This window comes from Salvelinus namaycush, chromosome 34, assembly GCF_016432855.1.
Source record: "Salvelinus namaycush isolate Seneca chromosome 34, SaNama_1.0, whole genome shotgun sequence".
In the NCBI taxonomy this organism is placed as follows: Eukaryota; Metazoa; Chordata; class Actinopteri; order Salmoniformes; family Salmonidae; genus Salvelinus; species Salvelinus namaycush.
In genome coordinates this window covers 35,921,996-35,947,126 of record NC_052340.1, presented here as the reverse complement: position 1 = coordinate 35,947,126, position 25,131 = coordinate 35,921,996, and the positions used below count along the sequence as shown (strand labels likewise).

The following is a 25,131-nucleotide window of genomic DNA, read 5'->3' as shown; positions in this document are numbered from 1 at the left end:
ACAATATATCGAGTTCACTATATAGGAGTATGACTATATATCTAGTTCACTATATAGGAGTATGACTATATATCTAGTTCACTATATAGGAGTATGACTATATATCTAGTTCACTATATAGGAGTATGACTATATATCTAGTTCACTATATAGGAGTATGACTATATATCTAGTTCACTATATAGGAGTATGACTATATATCTAGTTCACTACATAGGAGTATGACTATATATCTAGTTCACTATATAGGAGTATGACTATATATCTAGTTCAATATATAGGAGCATGACTATATATCTAGTTCACTATATAGGAGTATGACAATATATCTAGTTCACTACATAGGAGTATGACTATATATCTAGTTCACTATATAGGAGTATGACAATATATCTAGTTCACTACATAGGAGTATGACTATATATCTAGTTCACTATATCTAGTTCATCTTCGGATGGGCCACAGTGTCTCCTGACCCCTCCTGTCTCAGCCTCCAGTATTTATGCTGCAGTAGTTTGTGTCGGGGGGCTAGGGTCAGTTGGTTATACCTGGAGTACTTCTCCTGTCTTATCCAGTGTCCTGTGTGAATTTAAGTATGCTTTCTCTAATTCTCTCGTTCTCTCTTTCTTTCTCTCTCTGAGAACCTGAGCCCTAGGACCATACGTCAGGACTACCGGGCATGACGACTCCCTGCTGCCCCCAGTCCGCCTGGCCTTGCTGCTATTCCAGTTTCAACGGTTCTGCCTGCGGTTACGGAACCCCTACCTGTCCCAGACCTGCTGTTTTCAACTCTTAATGATCGGCTATGAAAAGCCAACAGATTTATTCCTGATTATTATTTGACCATGCTTGTCATTTATGAACATTTTGAAAATCTTGGCTCTCTCTAATTTTCTCCTTCTCTCTTTCTTTCTCTCGGAGGACCTGAGCCCTGGGACCATACGTCTGGACTGCCGGGCGTGGTGGCTCCTTGCTGTCCCCAGTCCGCCTTGCCTTGCTGCTGTTCTGCCTGGGGTTATGGAACCGCCACCTGTCCCAGACCTGTTGTTTTTCAACTCTTAATGATCGGCTATGAAAAGCAAACTGAATATTATTCATGATTATTATTTGACCATGCTTGTCACTTATGAACATTTTTGAACATCTTGGCATAGTTCTGTTATAATCTCCACCCGGCACAGCCAGAAGAGGACTGGCCACCCCTCATAGCCTGGTTCCTCTCTAGGTTTATTCCTAGGTTTTGGCCTTTCTAGGGAGTTTTTCCTAGCCACCGTGCTTCTACACCTGCATTCTAGCTGTTTGGGGTTTTAGGCTGGGTCTCTGTACAGCACTTCGAGATATTAGCTGATGTACGAAGGGCTATATAAAATAAACTTGATTGATTGATTGATTGATTGACTATATAGGAGTATGACTACATATCTAGTTCACTATATAGGAGTATGACAATATATCTAGTTCACTATATAGGAGCATGACTATATATCTAGTTCACTATATAGGAGTATGACAATATATCTAGTTCACTATATAGGAGTATGACTATATATCTAGTTCACTATATAGGAGTATGACAATATATCTAGTTCACTATATAGGAGTATGACTATATATCTAGTTCACTACATAGGAGTATGACTACATATCTAGTTCACTACATAGGAGTATGACTATATATCTAGTTCACGATATGCAGTAGGAGTATGACTATATATCTAGTTCACTATATGCAGTAGGAGTATGACTATATATATAGTTCACTATATAGGAGTATGACAATATATCTAGTTCACTATATAGGAGCATGACTATATATCTAGTTCACTATATAGGAGTATGACAATATATCTAGTTCACTATATAGGAGCATGACTATATATCTAGTTCACTATATAGGAGTATGACTATATATCTAGTTCACTACATAGGAGTATGACTATATATCTAGTTCACTATATAGGAGTATGACTACATATCTAGTTCACTATATGCAGTAGGAGTATGACTATATATCTAGTTCACTATATAGGAGTATGACTATATATCTAGTTCACTATATAGGAGTATGACTATATATCTAGTTCACTACATAGGAGTATGACTATATATCTAGTTCACTATATAGGAGTATGACTATATATCTAGTTCACTATATAGGAGTATGACTATATATCTAGTTCACTATATAGGAGTATGACTATATATCTAGTTCACTATATGCAGTAGGAGTATGACTATATATCTAGTTCACTACATAGGAGTATGACAATATATCTAGTTCACTATATAGGAGTATGACTATATATCTAGTTCACTATATGCAGTAGGAGTATGACAATATATCTAGTTCACTACATAGGAGTATGACTATATATCTAGTTCACTATATAGGAGTATGACTATATATCTAGATCACTATATAGGAGTATGACTATATATCTAGTTCACTATATGCAGTAGGAGTATGACAATATATCTAGTTCACTATATGCAGTAGGAGTATGACTATATATCTAGTTCACTATATAGGAGTATGACTATATATCTAGTTCACTATATAGGAGTATGACTATATATATAGTTCACTATATAGGAGTATGACAATATATCTAGTTCACTATATAGGAGTATGACTATATCTCTAGTTCACTATATAGGAGTATGACTATATATCTAGTTCACTATATAGGAGTATGACTATATATCTAGTTCAATATATAGGAGTATGACAATATATCTAGTTCACTATATAGGAGTATGACTATATATATAGTTCACTATATAGGAGTATGACAATATATCTAGTTCACTATATAGGAGTATGACTATATATCTAGTTCACTATATAGGAGTATGACTATATATCTAGTTCACTATATAGGAGTATGACTATATATCTAGTTCACTACATATGAGTATATATACAGAGTGACTAGATACATAGTGACTACATAAAGTGTGACTAGATACAGAGTGACTAGATACATAGTCACTACATAAAGAGTGACTAGATACAGGGTGACTAGATACAGAGTGATGAGATACAGAGTGACGAGATACATAGTGACTAGATACAGAGTCACTAGATACAGAGTGACTAGATACAGAGTGACTAGATACAGAGTCACTAGATACAGAGTGACTAGATACAGAGTGACTAGATACAGAGTCACTAGATACAGAGTGACTAGATACAGAATGACTAGATGCAGAGTGACATGGCTAGATACAAAGTGACTGATGCTGAAAAATGTTGCATTGGTCACTAATAATGATGTGTCCATACTCACTCGTATGTGGGTTTGGTGTGAGACCATCCATACAGGTTGTGTACGTCATAGTGTTTGACCGGGGTACCATCACTGAGGTGTTGTTGGCTGTTCATGCACAGAGTCTTATGGTTGAGACCACGGTGGCTGGATTCCAGGGCTGGAGAGACACACACAACATACTTACTGTCCTGAACAGAGCAGGGAGAACGTAGGGTTTAGGTGGTTGTGACTAGGGCTGTGGCGGTCATGACATTATGTCAGCTACCGGCCTCACGGTAATTGACCGTTAATTAACATAAACACATTTAGCATCTCCTGGCTTCCACACATAGTCTACAAGCCACTGCTGCAGACCTTTGGAACGTCTACCTTTTCAAAAGTCTAATAAATCCATGTAACATAGTCTACACCATCACAATAAATCCATGATGTATTTTAGACAGGTCTAAAGAAACATGATATGAAGAAAATGTAGTCTATTTCAGAAGAACAGAATAGTATACTCTGAGTTGTCCTTATGTTATGTCCTGATCTGGCTATGTCAAATGGCTGTGGGCGACACTAGTTCATTTAGCAGGTCCTGATCTGGCTATAACATATGGCTGTGGGCGACACTAGTTCATTTAGCAGACAAGATTTGCTTAGAATTCCATGGTATTATTTTATATTATTTCATAGTATGAAGAATACAATTTAACAAAGCTAAAATAGAAAGGATATTTTCTCCAAATGATTTCAGGGAGTGCTCACGTGGCTATTCTGTGTTGAGAAGTTAACAAAGAAACAGATACTCCTATATGCTTCATTTAGAGTTATTTATGCAACTTTAATTGTGATACAAATGTTCAACTAACTGTTTTAATTTTCAATACATTTCTAAGGCTGCATGATGCAATACAAAAAGGTTGCGTGAAAGGCATAAGCTCTGCTTTGTTGTTTTTGGCAGGCTGTACACACTTCATCAGTCTATTATTCACAATTTGACAAGGACTTGATAATGCCTCGAATTTATGTGGCCGTTATGCCCCCTAAAAGAATCCATGCCTTTTGCGGCCGGTTGCCGTTGTGCCCTTGTGCTGAATATAATAATTTGAATTCCCTTATTTGGGCTACGTGCTTCAAAACACCTCTCACTCACATGGCTCTCTCAGATAGCTACATTCTTATTAGCCAATGCCTGTCACGTGATTGGGTCTTTAATCACAGGCTACAAGTGAAGAAAAACACATTGGGCTCCTTATCCAATTCCGAGGCGCATATTGAAGATATTGGAAGTACTGTCCACATTTAAGTCAGCCAAAAAAGCCTAAGGAACAGCAGAAGCCCTAGCCTATGTTAACCTGTTGAGGACAGAGGGCGCTGTTTTCACTTTGGGGGAAAATCGTGCCCAATTTAAATGGCTTCGTACTCAATTCTTGCTCGTACAATATGCATATTATTATTACTATTGGATAGAAAACACTCTCTAGTTTCTAAAACCGTTTGAATTATATCTGTGAGTAAAACAGAACTCCTTTTGCAGCAAACTTCCTGACAGGAAGTGGAAAATCTGAAATCGATGCTCTGTTCTAGGGCCTGCCTATTAATGTCCTTGATATTTATTAGTATAGATGCACTTCATACGTCTTCCACTAGATGTCGACAGGCAGTGAGAGAAGAAATGGAGTGTGTAACTTGATCTGGGGTTGAATAAAAGCTCTCGGCATGACGTGTCACCAGTTTCCTGTTTTCTGGAGAGTGCGTGAAGGGACCTGGATTTGCCTTCTGATAAGCTGTCGTTATGGACGACTAATATCTCCGGCTTTGATTTTATTTGATATATGTGACAATATCATCGTAAAGTATGTTTTTTCAATATAGTTTTATTAGAATATTGAAATTTATTCGGGACGTTAGGCGTGTTGCGTTGTGTGCCTTTGTTCAGGAAGGAGAGCTTAGCGCCACTTTGCTAGCTTTCCGTGCTAATTGACTGGAGAAGAGGACATTCTAAATCCAAACAACGATTGTTCCCGACAAAGGACCCCTTGTTCAACATTCTGATGAAAGATCATCAAAAGTAGGACCCATTTTATGATGCTATTTCATATATTTGTCGAACATGTTGTACTAGTCGTTTGCGCCCAGATTTTGGGTACTCTCTCGCTATACCTAAGCTGGATGTCGTAATGAAGTTATTTTTAGAATTCTAACACGGCGATTACATTAAGAACTAGTGTATCTATCATTTCCTATACAACATGTATTTTCTAGTAACGTTTATGAATAGTTATTTGGTCAGAATAGTTGGAGTGTCATAAAAATATTCACACATTCTGGGAAAAAGATGCTACGTTAGCACAATGTATAACCACTGATTTCAGCTCTAAATATGCACATTTTCGAACAAAACATAAGTGTATGTATAACCTGATGTTATAGGACTGTCATCTGATGAAGGTTTATGAAGGTTAGTGAAAATTAATATCTTTTGCTGGTTTATTCCCTATCGCTAACGTGCCTATTGCTATCGCTAACGTGCCTTGATGAATGAATGCAGTAGTGTGGTAGGCTATTGTAGTAAGCTAATATAATGCTATATTGTGTTTTCGCTGTAAAACACTTTAAAAAAATCAGAAATATTGGCTGGATTCACAAGATGTTTTGTCTTTAATTTGCTGTACACCATCGATTTTTCAGAAATGTTTTATGAGTATTTAGGTATTTGACGTTGGTGTCTGTAATTACTCTGGCTGCTTCGGTTCTATTTCTGACGGTAGCTGTGATGGTAGCTGCAATGTAAAACTGATTTATACCTCAAATATGCAAATTATTCGAACAAAACATAGATTTATTGTATAACATGTTATAAGACTGTCATCTGATGAAGTTGTTTCTTAGTTAGTTTGGTTGGTTCTTGGTTAGTTAGGTTGGCTTTGTGCATGCTACCTGTGCTGTGAAAAATGTCTGTCCTTTTTTGTATTTGGTGGTGAGCTAACATAAATATATGTGGTGTTTTCGCTGTAAAACATTTTAAAAATCGGACATGTTGACTGGATTCACAAGATGTGTATCTTTCATTTGCTGTATTGGACTTGTTAATGTGTGAAAGTTAAATATTTCTAAAAAATATATTTTGAATTTGCGCTCTGCCTTTTCAGTGGAATGTGGGAGGAGTTCCGCTAGCGGAACGCCGGTGCCAGACAGGTTAATCTACTATCCCCCATAGTACACAAGTTGACCTATTCTATTCTGTGTGAGAAATAAACATTCCAAACATAGTCTGGGACAGTTGTGGGATGTGATAGATCCCAAATGAATACAACCACTAGCATCAAAAAACGTTTTTTACACAATGAGGCTGACACAGCAGATCAGAACATTTAGCTTAAAATGTTGATAAACTATTAGGCAATTTTTTTCACATTGAAAGCGCAGCAATGCGCACATGGCAGTAGTGTGAATGTTACGAAGTCAATTAGTGGGAAAACACCATTTTCAAAAGTGATTTTGATGGTGAAAATGTACTTCCCCAAACTTGAAACTCACTGGCTGCTTATGTATGCCAGTTAGGCTCTACACCTGTTGTAGAGCAGATTGTGTTTCATTTTAAGAAGTTATTTGGCCACTTTAATTGTGATACAAACCTTATTAAAACATATAGGCCTATGGGCTAGTGTAACGATCGTCATAATGGCGCAGCGGGATTTGGGTTCATCATATTTATTTTAAATGTGAACCAGCAACAAAACAATAAAGAGAAACAAACAAACGGACGTACAGCCTTGTAGGGCTCAAAAGCAACAATACAAAAACAAGATCCCACAAACAACAGGTGGGAAAAGGCTACCTAAATATGATCCCCAATCAGAGACAACGATAGACAGCTGCCTCTGTTTGGGAACCATACCAGGCCAACATCGAAATACAAAAACTAGACTACACATAGAAATAATAAACTAGAACACCCCCCCAGTCACGCCCTGACCTACTCCACCATAGAAAATAAAGGCTTTCTATGGTCAGGACGTGACAGCTAGGTTAAATGAGGTGTGCGACTATGATTTGAAAAAAGTCGCAAAAATATGGCGTGCTCTGTTTCTTGCCTTACTGAACAAGCTGGGCATAATTCACAAGTGATAATACATCATTCACAAATGATTGGCTAATATTGTCACCCATCAGACAATACTGTATTTAATGTAGCCTTCACATTACATAAATACTAAATAATATATATGTCAAATTTGTTTGTATTTGGAATGGACAAGTATCATCCACCTGTCTCGAAACAGTAATCTATGCATTTAAATTGCCAACGCAGGATGCTTTTCCCATGATTAATTGTCATGCCAGCCAGGTAGGCTGTACTCCTGTTGTAAATATAAGCAATGTGCTTAATATTAGGAAAGGTGAGAAATAAATATAGTAGGCCTAGCCTATAGAAAGCTGATGGGATCCTCCTCTTTTTAAGAGGCCATCACTCTGTCGTTTTCTCACGCAATTGCATAGCCTATAGAAATGTTGCGCAACATGAGCTCTCTTGGTTTATTAGATTTTCAATTACGTTTGCATTGATATCAGAATGATTAGAAGGACAATCGAGTGCTGAGTACCAGGCAGTTAGCAAGTTTGGTAGACTACTAATGACCAGCAGCAGCATCAGAGCTTGGAGAAGCCTAATTACCTTCACTAAACAATCTCGGGGAATTTGACAGCTTTCATGACTCGTGACTGTTACTGTGGCGATAATATGGTCACCGCAACAGCCCTAGTTATGACCCAACTCAGTGGCATTGTGGTTAGAGTGTCCGCCCAAAGATTGGAAGGTTGGGATCCCTAGCCAAGTTATACCAAAGACTGTAAAAATGGGACATGATGCGTCTCTGCTTGGCACTAAACATTAAGGAGATTGGGGGTAAAACCCTGCGATGGACTAGTGTCCTCAACATACTTGTACATTAAGCTAACTGTTAGTGTCTTGATAAAGATGTGTGTCTTGATAAAAACATGAGTGTCTTGATAAAGGTGTGAGTGTCTTGATAAAGGTGTGAGTGTCTTGATAAAGAGGTGTGTCTTGATAAAAACATGAGTGTCTTGATAAAAGTGTGAGTGTCTTGATACAGGCGTGAGTGTCTTGATAAAGAGTTGTGTCTTGATAAAAACACGAGTGTCTTGATAAAGGTGTGAGTGTCTTGATAAAGGTGTGAGTGTCTTGATACAGGTGTGAGTGTCTTGATACAGGTGTGAGTGTCTTGATAAAGGTGTGAGTGTCTTGATAAAAACATGAGTGTCTTGATAAAGGTGTGAGTGTCTTGATACAGGTGTGAGTGTCTTGATAAAAACATGAGTGTCTTGATAAAGGTGTGAGTGTCTTGATAAAAACATGAGTGACTTGATAAAAACATGAGTGTCTTGATAAAGGTGTGAGTGTCTTGATAAAGGTGTGAGTGTCTTGATAAAGAGGTGTGTCTTGATAAAAACATGAGTGTCTTGATAAAAGTGTGAGTGTCTTGATACAGGCGTGAGTGTCTTGATAAAGAGGTGTGTCTTGATAAAAACATGAGTGTCTTGATAAAAGTGTGAGTGTCTTGATAAAGGTGTGAGTGTCTTGATAAAAACACGAGTGTCTTGATAAAGGTGTGAGTGTCTTGATAAAGGTGTGAGTGTCTTGATACAGGTGTGAGTGTCTTGATACAGGTGTGAGTGTCTTGATAAAGGTGTGAGTGTCTTGATAAAAACATGAGTGTCTTGATAAAGGTGTGAGTGTCTTGATACAGGTGTGAGTGTCTTGATACAGGTGTGAGTGTCTTGATAAAGGTGTGAGTGTCTTGATAAAAACATGATTGTCTTGATAAAAACATGAGTGTCTTGATAAAGGTGTGAGTGTCTTGATAAAAACATGAGTGTCTTGATACAGGTGTGAGTGTCTTGATAAAGGTGTGAGTGTCTTGATAAAAACATAAGTGTCTTGATAAAGGTGTGAGTGTCTTGATAAAAACATGAGTGTCTTGATAAAGGTGTGAGTGTCTTGATAAAGAGGTGTGTCTTGATAAAAACATGAGTGTCTTGATAAAGGTGTGAGTGTCTTGATAAAGGTGTGAGTGTCTTGATACAGGTGTGAGTGTCTTGATAAAGGTGTGAGTGTCTTGATACAGGTGTGAGTGTCTTGATACAGGTGTGAGTGTCTTGATACAGGTGTGAGTGTCTTGATAAAGGTGTGAGTGTCTTGATAAAAATATGAGTGTCTTGATACAGGTGTGAGTGTCTTGATAAAGGTGTGAGTGTCTTGATACAGGTGTGAGTGTCTTGATACAGGTGTGAGTGTCTTGATAACGTTGTGAGTGTCTTGATACAGGCGTGAGTGTCTTGATACATGTGTGAGTGTCTTGATAAAGAGGTGTGCCTTGATAAAAACATGAGTGTCTTGATAAAGGTGTGAGTGTCTTGATACAGGTGTGAGTGTCTTGATAAAGGTGTGAGTGTATTGATAAAAACATGAGTGTCTTGATACAGGTGAGAGTGTCTTGATAAAGGTGTGAGTGTCTTGATAAAAATATGAGTGTCTTGATACAGGTGTGAGTGTCTTGATAAAGGTGTGAGTGTCTTGATACAGGTGTGAGTGTCTTGATACAGGTGTGAGTGTCTTGATAACGTTGTGAGTGTCTTGATACAGGCGTGAGTGTCTTGATACATGTGTGAGTGTCTTGATAAAGAGGTGTGTCTTGATAAAAACATGAGTGTCTTGATAAAGGTGTGAGTGTCTTGATACAGGCGTGAGTGTCTTGATAAAGAGTTGTGTCTTGATAAAAACACGAGTGTCTTGATAAAGGTGTGAGTGTCTTGATAAAGGTGTGAGTGTCTTGATACAGGTGTGAGTGTCTTGATACAGGTGTGAGTGTCTTGATAAAGGTGTGAGTGTCTTGATAAAAACATGAGTGTCTTGATAAAGGTGTGAGTGTCTTGATACAGGTGTGAGTGTCTTGATAAAAACATGAGTGTCTTGATAAAGGTGTGAGTGTCTTGATAAAAACATGAGTGACTTGATAAAAACATGAGTGTCTTGATAAAGGTGTGAGTGTCTTGATAAAGGTGTGAGTGTCTTGATAAAGAGGTGTGTCTTGATAAAAACATGAGTGTCTTGATAAAAGTGTGAGTGTCTTGATACAGGCGTGAGTGTCTTGATAAAGAGTTGTGTCTTGATAAAAACACGAGTGTCTTGATAAAGGTGTGAGTGTCTTGATAAAGGTGTGAGTGTCTTGATACAGGTGTGAGTGTCTTGATACAGGTGTGAGTGTCTTGATAAAGGTGTGAGTGTCTTGATAAAAACATGAGTGTCTTGATAAAGGTGTGAGTGTCTTGATACAGGTGTGAGTGTCTTGATACAGGTGTGAGTGTCTTGATAAAGGTGTGAGTGTCTTGATAAAAACATGATTGTCTTGATAAAAACATGAGTGTCTTGATAAAGGTGTGAGTGTCTTGATAAAAACATGAGTGTCTTGATACAGGTGTGAGTGTCTTGATAAAAACATAAGTGTCTTGATAAAGGTGTGAGTGTCTTGATAAAAACATGAGTGTCTTGATAAAGGTGTGAGTGTCTTGATACAGGTGTGAGTGTCTTGATACAGGTGTGAGTGTCTTGATAAAGAGGTGTGTCTTGATAAAAACATGAGTGTCTTGATAAAGGTGTGAGTGTCTTGATAAAGGTGTGAGTGTCTTGATACAGGTGTGAGTGTCTTGATAAAGGTGTGAGTGTCTTGATACAGGTGTGAGTGTCTTGATACAGGTGTGAGTGTCTTGATACAGGTGTGAGTGTCTTGATAACGTTGTGAGTGTCTTGATACAGGCGTGAGTGTCTTGATACATGTGTGAGTGTCTTGATAAAGAGGTGTGCCTTGATAAAAACATGAGTGTCTTGATAAAGGTGTGAGTGTCTTGATACAGGTGTGAGTGTCTTGATAAAGGTGTGAGTGTATTGATAAAAACATGAGTGTCTTGATACAGGTGAGAGTGTCTTGATAAAGGGTGTCTTGATACAGGTGTGAGTGTCTTGATACAGGTGTGAGTGTCTTGATACAGGTGTGAGTGTCTTGATACAGGTGTGAGTGTCTTGATACAGGTGTGAGTGTCTTGATACAGGTGTGAGTGTCGTGATACAGGTGTGCGTATCGTGATACAGGTGTGAGTATCTTGATACAGGTGTGAGTGTCTTGATACAGGTGTGAGTGTCTTGATACAGGTGTGAGTGTCTTGATACAGGTGTGAGTGTCTTGATAAAGGTGTGAGTGTCTTGATACAGGCGTGAGTGTCTTGATAAAGATGTGTGTCTTGATAAAGGTGTGAGTGTCTTGATAAAAACATGAGTGTCTTGATAAAGGTGTGAGTGTTTTGATGCAGGTGTGAGTGTCTTGATAAAGGTGTGAGTGTCTTGATACAGTTGTGAGTGTCTTGATAAAAACATGAGTGTCTTGATAAAGGTGTGCGTGTCTTGATACAGGTGTGAATGTCTTGATAAAGGTGTGAGTGTATTGATACAGGTGTGTGTGTCTTGATAAAGGTGTGAGTGTATTGATAAAGGTGTGAGTGTCTTGATACAGGTGTGAGTGTCTTGATAAAGGTGTGAGTGTATTGATAAAAACATGAGTGTCTTGATACAGGTGTGAGTGTCTTGATAAAGGTGTGAGTGTCTTGATACAGGTGTGAGTGTCTTGATACAGGTGTGAGTGTCTTGATACAGGTGTGAGTGTCTTGATACAGGTGTGAGTGTCTTGATACAGGTGTGAGTGTCGTGATACAGGTGTGCGTATCGTGATACAGGTGTGAGTATCTTGATACAGGTGTGAGTGTCTTGATACAGGTGTGAGTGTCTTGATACAGGTGTGAGTGTCTTGATACAGGTGTGAGTGTCTTGATAAAGGTGTGAGTGTCTTGATACAGACGTGAGTGTCTTGATAAAGATGTGTGTCTTGATAAAGGTGTGAGTGTCTTGATAAAAACATGAGTGTCTTGATAAAGGTGTGAGTGTTTTGATGCAGGTGTGAGTGTCTTGATAAAGGTGTGAGTGTCTTGATACAGGTGTGAGTGTCTTGATAAAAACATGAGTGTCTTGATAAAGGTGTGCGTGTCTTGATACAGGTGTGAATGTCTTGATAAAGGTGTGAGTGTATTGATACAGGTGTGTGTGTCTTGATAAAGGTTTGAGTGTCTTGATACAGGTGTGAGTGTATTGTTACAGGTGTGAGCGTATTGATACAGGTGTGAGTGTCTTGATACAGGTGTGAGTGTTTTGATGCAGGTGTGAGTGTCTTGATAAAGGTGTGAGTGTCTTGATACAGGTGTGAGTGTTTTGATACAGGTGTGAGTGTTTTGATACAGGTGTGAGTGTCTTGATAAAAACATGAGTGTATTGATAAAGGTGTGAGTGTCTTGATACATGTGTGAGTGTCTTGATAAAGGTGTGAGAGTCTTGATAAAAACATGAGAGTCTTGATAAATGTGTGAGTGTCTTGATACAGGTGTGAGTGTCTTGATAAAAACATGATTGTCTTGATAAAGGTGTGAGTATCTTCATACAGGTGTGAGTGTCTTGATACAGGTGTGAGTGTCTTGATACAGGTGTGAGTGTCTTGATACAGGTGTGAGTGTATTGATACAGGTGTGAGTGTCTTCATACAGGTGTGAGTGTCTTCATACAGGTGTGAGTGTCTTCATACAGGTGTGAGTGTCTTGATACAGGTGTGAGTGTCCTCATACAGGTGTGAGTGTCTTGATAAAGGTGTGAGTGTCTTCATACAGGTGTGAGTGTCTTCATACAGGTGTGAGTGTCTTGATACAGGTGTGAGTGTCTTGATACAGGTGTGAGTGTCTTGATACAGGTGTGAGTGTCTTGATAAAGGTGTGAGTGTCTTCATACAGGTGTGAGTGTCTCCATACAGGTGTGAGTGTCTTGATACAGGTGTGAGTGTCTTGATACAGGTGTGAGTGTCCTTATACAGGTGTGAGTGTCTTGATAAAGGTGTGAGTGTCTTCATACAGGTGTGAGTGTCCCCATACAGGTGTGAGTGTCTTCATACAGGTGTGAGTGTCTCCATACAGGTGTGAGTGTCTTGATACAGGTGTGAGTGTCTTGATAAAGGTGTGAGTGTCTTGATAAAAACATGATTGTCTTGATAAAAACATGAGTGTCTTGATAAAGGTGTGAGTGTCTTGATAAAAACATGAGTGTCTTGATACAGGTGTGAGTGTCTTGATAAAGGTGTGAGTGTCTTGATAAAAACATAAGTGTCTTGATAAAGGTGTGAGTGTCTTGATAAAAACATGAGTGTCTTGATAAAGGTGTGAGTGTCTTGATAAAGAGGTGTGTCTTGATAAAAACATGAGTGTCTTGATAAAGGTGTGAGTGTCTTGATAAAGGTGTGAGTGTCTTGATACAGGTGTGAGTGTCTTGATAAAGGTGTGAGTGTCTTGATACAGGTGTGAGTGTCTTGATAAAGGTGTGAGTGTCTTGATACAGGTGTGAGTGTCTTGATAAAGGTGTGAGTGTCTTGATAAAAATATGAGTGTCTTGATACAGGTGTGAGTGTCTTGATAAAGGTGTGAGTGTCTTGATACAGGTGTGAGTGTCTTGATACAGGTGTGAGTGTCTTGATAACGTTGTGAGTGTCTTGATACAGGCGTGAGTGTCTTGATACATGTGTGAGTGTCTTGATAAAGAGGTGTGCCTTGATAAAAACATGAGTGTCTTGATAAAGGTGTGAGTGTTTTGATACAGGTGTGAGTGTCTTGATAAAGGTGTGAGTGTATTGATAAAAACATGAGTGTCTTGATACAGGTGAGAGTGTCTTGATAAAGGTGTGAGTGTCTTGATACAGGTGTGAGTGTCTTGATACAGGTGTGAGTGTCTTGATACAGGTGTGAGTGTCTTGATACAGGTGTGAGTGTCTTGATACAGGTGTGAGTGTCTTGATACAGGTGTGAGTGTCGTGATACAGGTGTGCGTATCGTGATACAGGTGTGAGTATCTTGATACAGGTGTGAGTGTCTTGATACAGGTGTGAGTGTCTTGATACAGGTGTGAGTGTCTTGATACAGGTGTGAGTGTCTTGATAAAGGTGTGAGTGTCTTGATACAGGCGTGAGTGTCTTGATAAAGATGTGTGTCTTGATAAAGGTGTGAGTGTCTTGATAAAAACATGAGTGTCTTGATAAAGGTGTGAGTGTTTTGATGCAGGTGTGAGTGTCTTGATAAAGGTGTGAGTGTCTTGATACAGTTGTGAGTGTCTTGATAAAAACATGAGTGTCTTGATAAAGGTGTGCGTGTCTTGATACAGGTGTGAATGTCTTGATAAAGGTGTGAGTGTATTGATACAGGTGTGTGTGTCTTGATAAAGGTGTGAGTGTATTGATAAAGGTGTGAGTGTCTTGATACAGGTGTGAGTGTCTTGATAAAGGTGTGAGTGTATTGATAAAAACATGAGTGTCTTGATACAGGTGTGAGTGTCTTGATAAAGGTGTGAGTGTCTTGATACAGGTGTGAGTGTCTTGATACAGGTGTGAGTGTCTTGATACAGGTGTGAGTGTCTTGATACAGGTGTGAGTGTCTTGATACAGGTGTGAGTGTCGTGATACAGGTGTGCGTATCGTGATACAGGTGTGAGTATCTTGATACAGGTGTGAGTGTCTTGATACAGGTGTGAGTGTCTTGATACAGGTGTGAGTGTCTTGATACAGGTGTGAGTGTCTTGATAAAGGTGTGAGTGTCTTGATACAGACGTGAGTGTCTTGATAAAGATGTGTGTCTTGATAAAGGTGTGAGTGTCTTGATAAAAACATGAGTGTCTTGATAAAGGTGTGAGTGTTTTGATGCAGGTGTGAGTGTCTTGATAAAGGTGTGAGTGTCTTGATACAGGTGTGAGTGTCTTGATAAAAACATGAGTGTCTTGATAAAGGTGTGCGTGTCTTGATACAGGTGTGAATGTCTTGATAAAGGTGTGAGTGTATTGATACAGGTGTGTGTGTCTTGATAAAGGTTTGAGTGTCTTGATACAGGTGTGAGTGTATTGTTACAGGTGTGAGCGTATTGATACAGGTGTGAGTGTCTTGATACAGGTGTGAGTGTTTTGATGCAGGTGTGAGTGTCTTGATAAAGGTGTGAGTGTCTTGATACAGGTGTGAGTGTTTTGATACAGGTGTGAGTGTTTTGATACAGGTGTGAGTGTCTTGATAAAAACATGAGTGTATTGATAAAGGTGTGAGTGTCTTGATACATGTGTGAGTGTCTTGATAAAGGTGTGAGAGTCTTGATAAAAACATGAGAGTCTTGATAAATGTGTGAGTGTCTTGATACAGGTGTGAGTGTCTTGATAAAAACATGATTGTCTTGATAAAGGTGTGAGTATCTTCATACAGGTGTGAGTGTCTTGATACAGGTGTGAGTGTCTTGATACAGGTGTGAGTGTCTTGATACAGGTGTGAGTGTATTGATACAGGTGTGAGTGTCTTCATACAGGTGTGAGTGTCTTCATACAGGTGTGAGTGTCTTCATACAGGTGTGAGTGTCTTGATACAGGTGTGAGTGTCCTCATACAGGTGTGAGTGTCTTGATAAAGGTGTGAGTGTCTTCATACAGGTGTGAGTGTCTTCATACAGGTGTGAGTGTCTTGATACAGGTGTGAGTGTCTTGATACAGGTGTGAGTGTCTTGATACAGGTGTGAGTGTCTTGATAAAGGTGTGAGTGTCTTCATACAGGTGTGAGTGTCTCCATACAGGTGTGAGTGTCTTGATACAGGTGTGAGTGTCTTGATACAGGTGTGAGTGTCCTTATACAGGTGTGAGTGTCTTGATAAAGGTGTGAGTGTCTTCATACAGGTGTGAGTGTCCCCATACAGGTGTGAGTGTCTTCATACAGGTGTGAGTGTCTCCATACAGGTGTGAGTGTCTTGATACAGGTGTGAGTGTCTTGATACAGGTGTGAGTGTCCTCATACAGGTGTGAGTGTCTTGATAAAGGTGTGAGTGTCTTCATACAGGTGTGAGTGTCTCCATACAGGTGTGAGTGTAAAGATACAGGTGTGAGTGTATTGATAAAGGTGTGAGTGTATTGATACAGGTGTGAGTGTTCTTACGTGGCATGTATGGGGGGTGGTCGTAGACAGGGGGACCCAGACACTTCTCTCCAACGGTTCCATGGACAAAGCTGGATGGTTCGTTCATGTCCTAAACACACATTCACACTAAAGGTAAAGTACAGACTGTGTGTGTGTGTGTGTGTGTGTGTGTGTGTGTGTGTGTGTGTGTGTGTGTGTGTGTGTGTGTGTGTGTGTGTGTGTGTGTGTGTGTGTGTACTCAGTGGTATGTGTGTGCGTGCTCAGTGGTGTGTGTGTGTGCGTGTGCGTGTGCGTGTGCGTGTGCGTGTGCGTGTGCGTGTGTGTGTGTGTGTGTGTGTGTGTGTGTGTGTGTGTGCGTGTGCGTGCTCAGTTATATGATTTCACTCACGATCCAGAGTCCATCAAATTTCATGGTATTATTGTAGAAATCTGAAATCTCCCTATGCCACCACGTTGCTGTATGATTCATGAAGAAGTCTGGGAATGCCGCAAAGGACCTATAGATCTGGGATTGGCCAGAGAACACATGACCAAAAGAACAAGACATGTCAATAATTGGACTGTAAAACAGGAAGTGTGTCAGGCTATGTGATTGGATAGTTTTTTTTTTTTTTTTTTTTTTTTTTTTCCTATTTTCTCCCCAATTTTCGTGGTATCCAATCGCTAGTAATTACTACCTTGTCTCATCGCTACAACTCCCGTACGGGCTCGGGAGAGACGAAGGTCGAAAGCCATGCGTCCTCCGAAGCACAACCCAACCAGCCGTACTGCTTCTTAACACAGCGCGCCTCCAACCCGGAAGCCAGCCGCACCAATATGTCGGAGGAAACACCGTGTACCTGGCCCCCTTGGTTGGCGCGCACTGCGCCCGGCCCGCCACAGGAGTCGCTGGAGCGCGATGAGACAAGGATATCCCTACCGGCCAAACCCTCCCTACCCCGGACGACGCTATGCCAATTGTGCGTCGCCCCACGGACCTCCCGGTCGCGGCCGGCTGCGACAGAGCCTGGGCGCGAACCCAGAGACTCTGGTGGCGCAGTTAGCACTGCGATGCAGTGCCCTAGACCACTGCTCCACCCGGGAGGCTGTGATTGGATAGTTGATGTGTTAACAGGAAGTGAGACATACCTCTACTTGCGTGTCCCAGTCTAAAGACTCATTGACTACAACACCAGGGAAGTCAGGCCATACCTACAGCAGATAGAAAAGACAACTTTAGTACAGTTGAATAGAGCAAATTAGTAGAGTTGAATAGAATTAAATAGTAGAGTTTAATAGAGTCAACTAGTAGAGTTGAATAGAGTCAACTAGTAGAGTGGAATATAGATAATTAGTAGAGGTTAATATAGTAAATTAGAAGGGTTAAATATAGTAAATTAGTATAGTTTAATAGAGTCAATTGGTAGAGATGAATAGAGTCAATTAGTATAGTTTAATAGAGTCAATTAGTAGAGTTGAATAGAGTCAATTAGTAGAGATGAATAGAGTCAATTAGTAGAGTTGAATAGAGTCAATTAGTAGAGTTGAATAGAGTCAATTAGTATAGTTTAATAGAGTCAATTAGTAGAGTTGAATAGAGTCAATTAGTAGAGATGAATAGAGTCAATTAGTATAGTTTAATAGAGTCAATTAGTAGAGTTGAATAGAGTCAATTAGTAGAGTTGAATAGAGTCAATTAGTAGAGATGAATAGAGTCAATTAGTATAGTTTAATAGAGTCAATTAGTAGAGTTGAATAGAGTCAATTAGTAGAGATGAATAGAGTCAATTAGTAGAGATGAATAGAGTCAATTAGTATAGTTGAATACAGCCAATTAGTAGAGTTGAATAGAGTCAATTAGTATAGTTGAATACAGCCAATTAGTAGAGTTGAATAGAGTTAATTAGTAGAGTTGAATAGAGACAATTAGTAGAGTTGAATACAGCCAATTAGTAGAGTTGAATAGAGATAATCGGTAGAGTTGAATAGAGACAATTAGTAGAGTTGAATAGAGACAATTAGTAGAGTTGAATAGAGACAATTAGTAGAGTTGAATAGAGCCAATTAGTAGAGTTGAATAGAGACAATTAGTAGAGTTGAATAGAGCCAATTAGTAGAGTTGAATAGAGATAATCAGTAGAGTTGAATACAGCCAATTAGTAGAGTTGAATAGAGATAATCAGTAGAGTTGAATAGAGTCAATTAGTAGAGATGAATAGAGTCAATTAGTAGAGATGAATAGAGTCAATTAGTATAGTTTAATAGAGTCAATTAGTAGAGTTGGATAGAGTCAATTAGTAGAGATGAATAGAGTCAATTAGTAGAGATGAATAGAGTCAATTAGTATAGTTGAATACAGCCAATTAGTAGAGTTGAATAGAGTCAATTAGTATAGTTGAATACAGCCAATTAGTAGAGTTGAATAGAGTCAATTAGTAGAGTTGAATAGAGACAATTAGTAGAGTTGAATACAGCCAATTAGTAGAGTTGAATAGAGATAATCAGTAGAGTTGAATAGAGTCAATTAGTAGAGTTGAATAGAGACAATTAGTAGAGTTGAATACAGCCAATTAGTAGAGTTGAATAGAGATAATCAGTATAGTTGAATACAGCCAATTAGTAGAGTTGAATAGAGTCAATTAGTAGAGTTGAATAGAGACAATTAGTAGAGTTGAATAGAGATAATCAGTATAGTTGAATAGAGACAATTAGTAGAGTTGAATAGAGATAATCAGTAGAGTTGAATAGAGATAATCAGTAGAGTTGAATAGAGATAATTAGTAGAGTTGAATAGAGATAATCAGTAGAGTTGAATAGAGATAATGAGTAGAGTTGAATAGAGATAATTAGTAGAGTTGAATAGAGATAATTAGTAGAGTTGAATAGAGATAATCAGTAGAGTTGAATAGAGATAATTAGTAGAGTTGAATTGAGATAATCAGTAGAGTTGAATAGAGATAATTAGTAGAGTTGAATAGAGATAATTAGTAGAGTTGAATAGAGATAATTAGTAGAGTTGAATAGAGATAATCAGTAGAGTTGAATAGAGATAATTAGTAGAGTTGAATAGAGATAATCAGTAGAGTTGAATAGAGATAATCAGTAGAGTTGAATAGAGATAATCAGTAGAGTTGAATAGAGATAATCAGTAGAGTTGAATAGAGATAATCAGTAGAGTTGAATAGAGATAATCAGTAGAGTTGAATAGAGATAATCAGTAGAGTTGAATAGAGAATAGAAAGCTGTATTAACACAACAGTGTGTTGAATGTGATGACAGTCATCAGACTCATACCTCCATCTAACTACTTCCTCTCTGTCTCACTCACTTTCACTTTCTTCCCTAAATGTATTCCATTTCAAACTGGTACTTTAAAAACTGAAATATTTATTGTCGTCCATCAGTTTTATCTCCTTACCTTCCCCCAGACGATGTCATTGCTGAGCTCCTTGGGCCATTTGATGAAGACGTCTTCTTCTACACCACGGTCAAAGGCAGAGTAGGGCTTCGTCTCATTGGCACCGATGGCAGGGTCCTGCACGCATACACAAACACGCATCAAAAAAACATTGTCAGAAAATACGTCAGGCCCTTATTACTGTTTTAAATGTGATCGTTATATGTTTCATATTCCATAATGTACCAGTATGAAGATGAATCTCATGCCCTCTCCTCTCATGTGGTCCACCAGGGCTGGTAGACCCTGGAACTGGCTATCCAGAACAAAGTCCAGCTGGCGCTCCATGTAGTCTACGTCTGCATACTGCACATCCTACAGGAGGTCGAGGGCATGGGTTAGTCTATGTTCTGCATACTGTACATCCTACAGGAGGTCGAGGGCATGGGTTAGTCTATGTTCTGCATACTGTACATCCTACAGGAGGTCGAGGGCATGGGTTAGTCTATGTTCTGCATACTGCACATCCTACAGGAGGTCGAGGGCATGGGTTAGTCTATGTTCTGCATACTGTATATCCTACAGGAGGTCGAGGGCATGGGTTAGTCTATGTTCTGCATACTGCACATCCTACAGGAGGTCGAGGGCATGGGTTAGGGGCCTGGGAAATTACTGTTGCTGACAAGGGCGCTGGAGATAAGGATGCTTAAACAGAAAGAAGTGGGTTTAATATAGGTAGAGAGTATTGTAGGGTGTGAAGTAAGGGTACTTGAGTTTAATGTACTTAGAGTAACACAAAGCTATTCATGATAACAAATGGAGTGGTAGGGTGATGAGCAAGGGCACTTGTTTGAAGAGTAAAATTTAAGGGTGCTTACGTAGGGTATTCCTGCTGCTCTCATTTCTCTGTAGAGGTCTGCTATCTCTGTGTCGTTGGCGTATCCATAGCGACAGAGCTGGAACCCAAGGGACCAATAGGCAGGGAGCACGGGACGTCCAATCAGCTGAAGGGAATGAACAAGGAATTGAAACCAGTTACGAAAGTTTACTTTTGGCTGAGATATGTTTTAAACAAGTTGTTGATTATGTGCTTTGTCGTGTACTGTCTGAAGTTGCATGTGTGTGTGTGTGTGTGTGTGTGTGTGTGTGTGTGTGTGTGTGTGTGTGTGTGTGTGTGTGTGTGTGTGTGTGTGTGTGTGTGTGTTTAGATTGGCTAGATGAGGGAGCAATGAAGCGTAAAAGTCGCAGCTGCTGTAGTCCATCAGGAGGTGCACAGAGCCAGACAAAACACACACACACACACACACACACACACACACACACACACACACACACACACACACACACACACACACACACACACACACACACACACACACACACACACACACACACACACACACACACACACACACACACACACACAGAGAGACTTACGGCAGTATACTCCTCCACCACAAGTTCTGGGGTGGGTCCCATCACAATGTAGAAGTCCAGGATGCCCCCCAGGGTACGATAGGTCAGGGCAGGGGTTGGCTGGAAGGTCACATCTAGTGTCAAAGGTTGAAGGTCAGTGAATGTAAATATATATATATATATTTAAGGTCAACACAGGACCATTTTGCAATTTATATTACATGATGCCAGTATGCCTTTGAAATGAAACAAAACAAATGAGACACACTGTACTCAGAAAGGGTATGTTTGAGCTGGAGTTAGAAAGGGGTCCTTGAGTAAGATGGCGCCGGAGAGGAAGGCAGACGTTTTATGTATACCCAACCTAGTGTGCTTTTTTTTTCGCTTATTTGTGTTGATTGTAACTTATTTACTTATTTTGTACATAATGTTGCTGCTACCGTCTCTTATGACCGAAAATAACTTCTGGATATCAGGACCGCGATTCCTCACCACGGACTGGCAAAATATTATTTTTCCTTTCTCGACTTTGACGAGCCCGATGCGAAAGATATACTGCTTTCTCGGGAACAGGCCCAATCCTTGTGATTTGAGTGAAGAGGAGGCGGAGAAAAAGGGGCCAAAGGGCGGGCTGCCTTTTGAGAATTTGCAGGCGATCGAATAAACCCACACTTCCCTCCATTCTGCAAGCAAACGTGCAATCTTTGGAGAATAAAATTGACGCACTACGCGTCAGATTAAACTACCAACAGTACATTAAAAACTGTAACTATCAACATACAGCTGGCTGGTTACACGCTATTCCGGTAGGATAGAAATGCAGCGTCTGGTAAGACAATGTATTTTTGTAAATAACAGCTGGTGCACAATATCTAAGGAAGTCTCGAGCTATTGCTTGCCTGAGGTAGAGTTTCTCATGATAAGCTGTAGACAACACTACCTACTGAGAGAGTTTTCATCTGTATTTTTCTTAGCTGTTTACATACCACCACAGTCAGAGGCTGGCACTAAGACAGCATTGAATGAGCTGTATTCCGCCATAAGCAAACAAGAAAACGCTCACCCAGAGGCGGCGCTCCTAGTAGCCGGGGACTTTAATGCAGGGAAACTTAATTCCGTTTTACCAAATTTCTATCAGCATGTTAAATGTGCAACCAGAGGAAAAAGATCTCTTGAACACCTATACTCCAAACACAGAGACGCATACAAAGCTCTCCCTCGCCCTCAATTTGGCAAATCTGACCATAATTATATCCTGCTGATTCCTGCTTACAAGCAAAATTAAAGCAGGAAGCACCAGTGACTAGATAAAAAAAAGTGGTCAGATGAAGCAGATGCTAAACTACAGGACTGTTTTGCTATCACAGACTGGAATATGTTCATTGATTTCCCTGATGGCATTGAGGAGTTACATCAGTCATTGGCTTCATCAATAAGTACATCGATGACGTCGTCCCCACAGTGACCGTACGTACATACCCCAACCAGAAGCCATGGATTACAGGCAGCATCCTCACTGAGCTAAAGGCTAGAGCTGATGGATTCAAGGAGCGGAACTCTAACCCGGGAGCATATAAAAAATTACACTATGCCCTCCATCGAACCATCAAACTGGCAAAGCTTCAATACAGGACAAAGATTGAATCGTACAACACCCGCTCTGACGCTCGTCGGATGTGGCAGGGCTTGCAAACTATTACAGACTACAAAGGAAAGCACAGCCAAGAGCTGCCCAGTGACACAAGCCTACTAGACGAGCTAAACTACTTCTATGCTTGCTTCGAGGCAAATACCACTGAAACATGCACGAGAGCACCAGCTGTTCTGGAAGACTGTGTGATCATGCTCTCCGCAGCCGAAATGAGTAAGACCTTTAACTTCTTATGGCTGCAGAGGCAGTATTGAGTAGCTTGGATGAAAGGTGCACAGAGGTGCCCAGAGTAAATGGCCTGCTCCTCAGTCATAGTTGCTAATATATGCATATTATTATTGGTATTGGATAGAAAACACTCTGAAGTTTCTAAAACTGTTTGAATTATGTCTGTGAGTATAACAGAACTCATATGGCAGGAAAAAACCTGAGAAGTTCCACTTCCTGTTTGGATTTTTTCTTCGGCGGTTAGATTTTCAACCAAGGATCCCATTGAAATTACAACGAGATATGGATGAGTTTTAACTTCCTACGGCTTCCACTAGATGTCAACAGTCAATAGAACTTTGTCTGATGACTCTAATGTGAAGGGGGGCCGAAGGAGACAGGAATGATTCACCACTGCCATGAGGTGACCACGCATTGAACACGCGCGTTCACGTGAGAGGCAGCTCCGTTCCATCGCTCAACTGTAGTAATTGTAATTCTCCGGTTGGAACGTTATTCAAGATGTATGTTAACAACATTCTAAAGATTGATTCAACACATCGTTTGACATGTTTCTACTGACTGTTACGGAACTTTTGGACATTTCGTCACGTTATAGTGGACGCGCTTTGTGACTTTGGAATTGTTTACCAAACGTGCTAACCAAAGCAGCTAATTGGACATAAATAACGGACAGTATTGAACATATCAAGCATTTATTGTGGACCTGGGATTCCTAGGACTGCATTCTGATGAAGTCCATCAAAGGTAAGGAAACATTTATCATGTATTTTCTGGTTTCTGTTGACTCCGTCATGGTGGCTAATTTTACTATTGTTCTGAGCTCCGCCTCAGATTATTGCATGGTTTGCTTTTTCCGTAAAGTTTTTTTGAAATCTGACACAGCGGTTTTATTAAAGAGAGGTATATCTATAATTCCATGTGTATAACTTGTATTATCATCTACATTTATGATGAGTATTTCTGTTGAAACGATGTGGATCATCAAAGGTTAGTGATTCATTTTAGCTATATTTCTGCTTTTTGTGACTGCTATCTTTCGCTGGAAAAATGGCTGTGCTTATTGTGGTTTGGTGTGACCTAACATAATCGTTTCTAGTGCTTTCGCTGAAACGCATATTTGAAATCGGACACTTGTGGGATTAACAACAAGATTACCTTTAAAATGATATAAAACACATGTATGTTTGAGGAATTTTAATTATGAGATTTCTGTTTTTTAAATTTGTCGCCCTGCACTTTCACTGGCTGTTGTCATATCATCCTGTTAGCGGGACTGCAGCCATAAGAAGTTTTTAAACAAGTCAACATTCACAAGGCCGCAGGGCCAGACGGATTACCAGGACATGTCCTGCCAGCATGCGCTGACCAACTGGCAAGTGTCTTCACTGACATTTTCAACCTCTCCCTGACCGAGTCTGTGATGCCAACATGTTTTAAGGAGACCACCATAGTGCCTGTGCCCAAGAACACTAAGGTAACCTGCCTGAATGACTACTGACCCGTAGCACTCACGTCTGTAGCCATAAAGTGCTTTGAAAGGCTGGTCATGGCTCACATCAGCACCATTATCCCAGAAACCCTAGACCCACTCCAATTTGCATATAGATCCACAGATGATGCAATCTCTATTGTACTCCACACTATCCTTTCCCACCTAGACAAAAGGAACACCTATGTGAGAATGCTATTCATTGACTACAGCTCAGCGTTCAACACCATAGTGCCCTCAAAGCTCATCACTAAGCTAAGGACCATGGGACTAAACACCTCCCTCTGCAACTGGATCCTGGACTTCCTGACGGGCCGCCCCCCAGGTGGTGAGGGTCGGTAACAACACATCCGCCACACTGATCCTCAACACAGGGGCCCCCAGGGTTGCGTGCTCAGTCCCCTCCTGTACTCCCTGTTCACTCATGACTGCACGGCCAGTCAGACTCCAACATCATCATTACATTTGCCGATGACACAACAGTAGCAGGCCTGTTGTTTCCTGTTGCTGAATGATTATTTCCCTTCTGTAGCAAACTGGCTCAAATTAAGATACCACATCTGTAGAAAGGGGGTGGTTTGAGCTGTAGTTAGAAAAATAGGTGCTATCCAGAAC

General features: G+C 40.0%; 1 protein-coding gene across 1 annotated transcript in view; it reads right to left on the bottom strand.

The window, feature by feature from the left end:
- Positions 1–25,131, bottom strand: part of si (sucrase-isomaltase (alpha-glucosidase)) — a 101,023-nt gene that overhangs the window by 2,472 nt on the left and 73,420 nt on the right. The window contains exons 29-36 of the mRNA XM_038973704.1: positions 21,167–21,279; positions 20,608–20,733; positions 19,976–20,104; positions 19,751–19,867; positions 17,482–17,544; positions 16,742–16,858; positions 16,372–16,462; positions 3,291–3,429 (exon numbers count right to left, since the gene is read on the bottom strand). Of these exons, the coding sequence (XP_038829632.1) occupies positions 3,291–3,429; positions 16,372–16,462; positions 16,742–16,858; positions 17,482–17,544; positions 19,751–19,867; positions 19,976–20,104; positions 20,608–20,733; positions 21,167–21,279 (895 nt within the window). The remainder of the gene's footprint in view (positions 1–3,290; positions 3,430–16,371; positions 16,463–16,741; positions 16,859–17,481; positions 17,545–19,750; positions 19,868–19,975; positions 20,105–20,607; positions 20,734–21,166; positions 21,280–25,131) is intronic.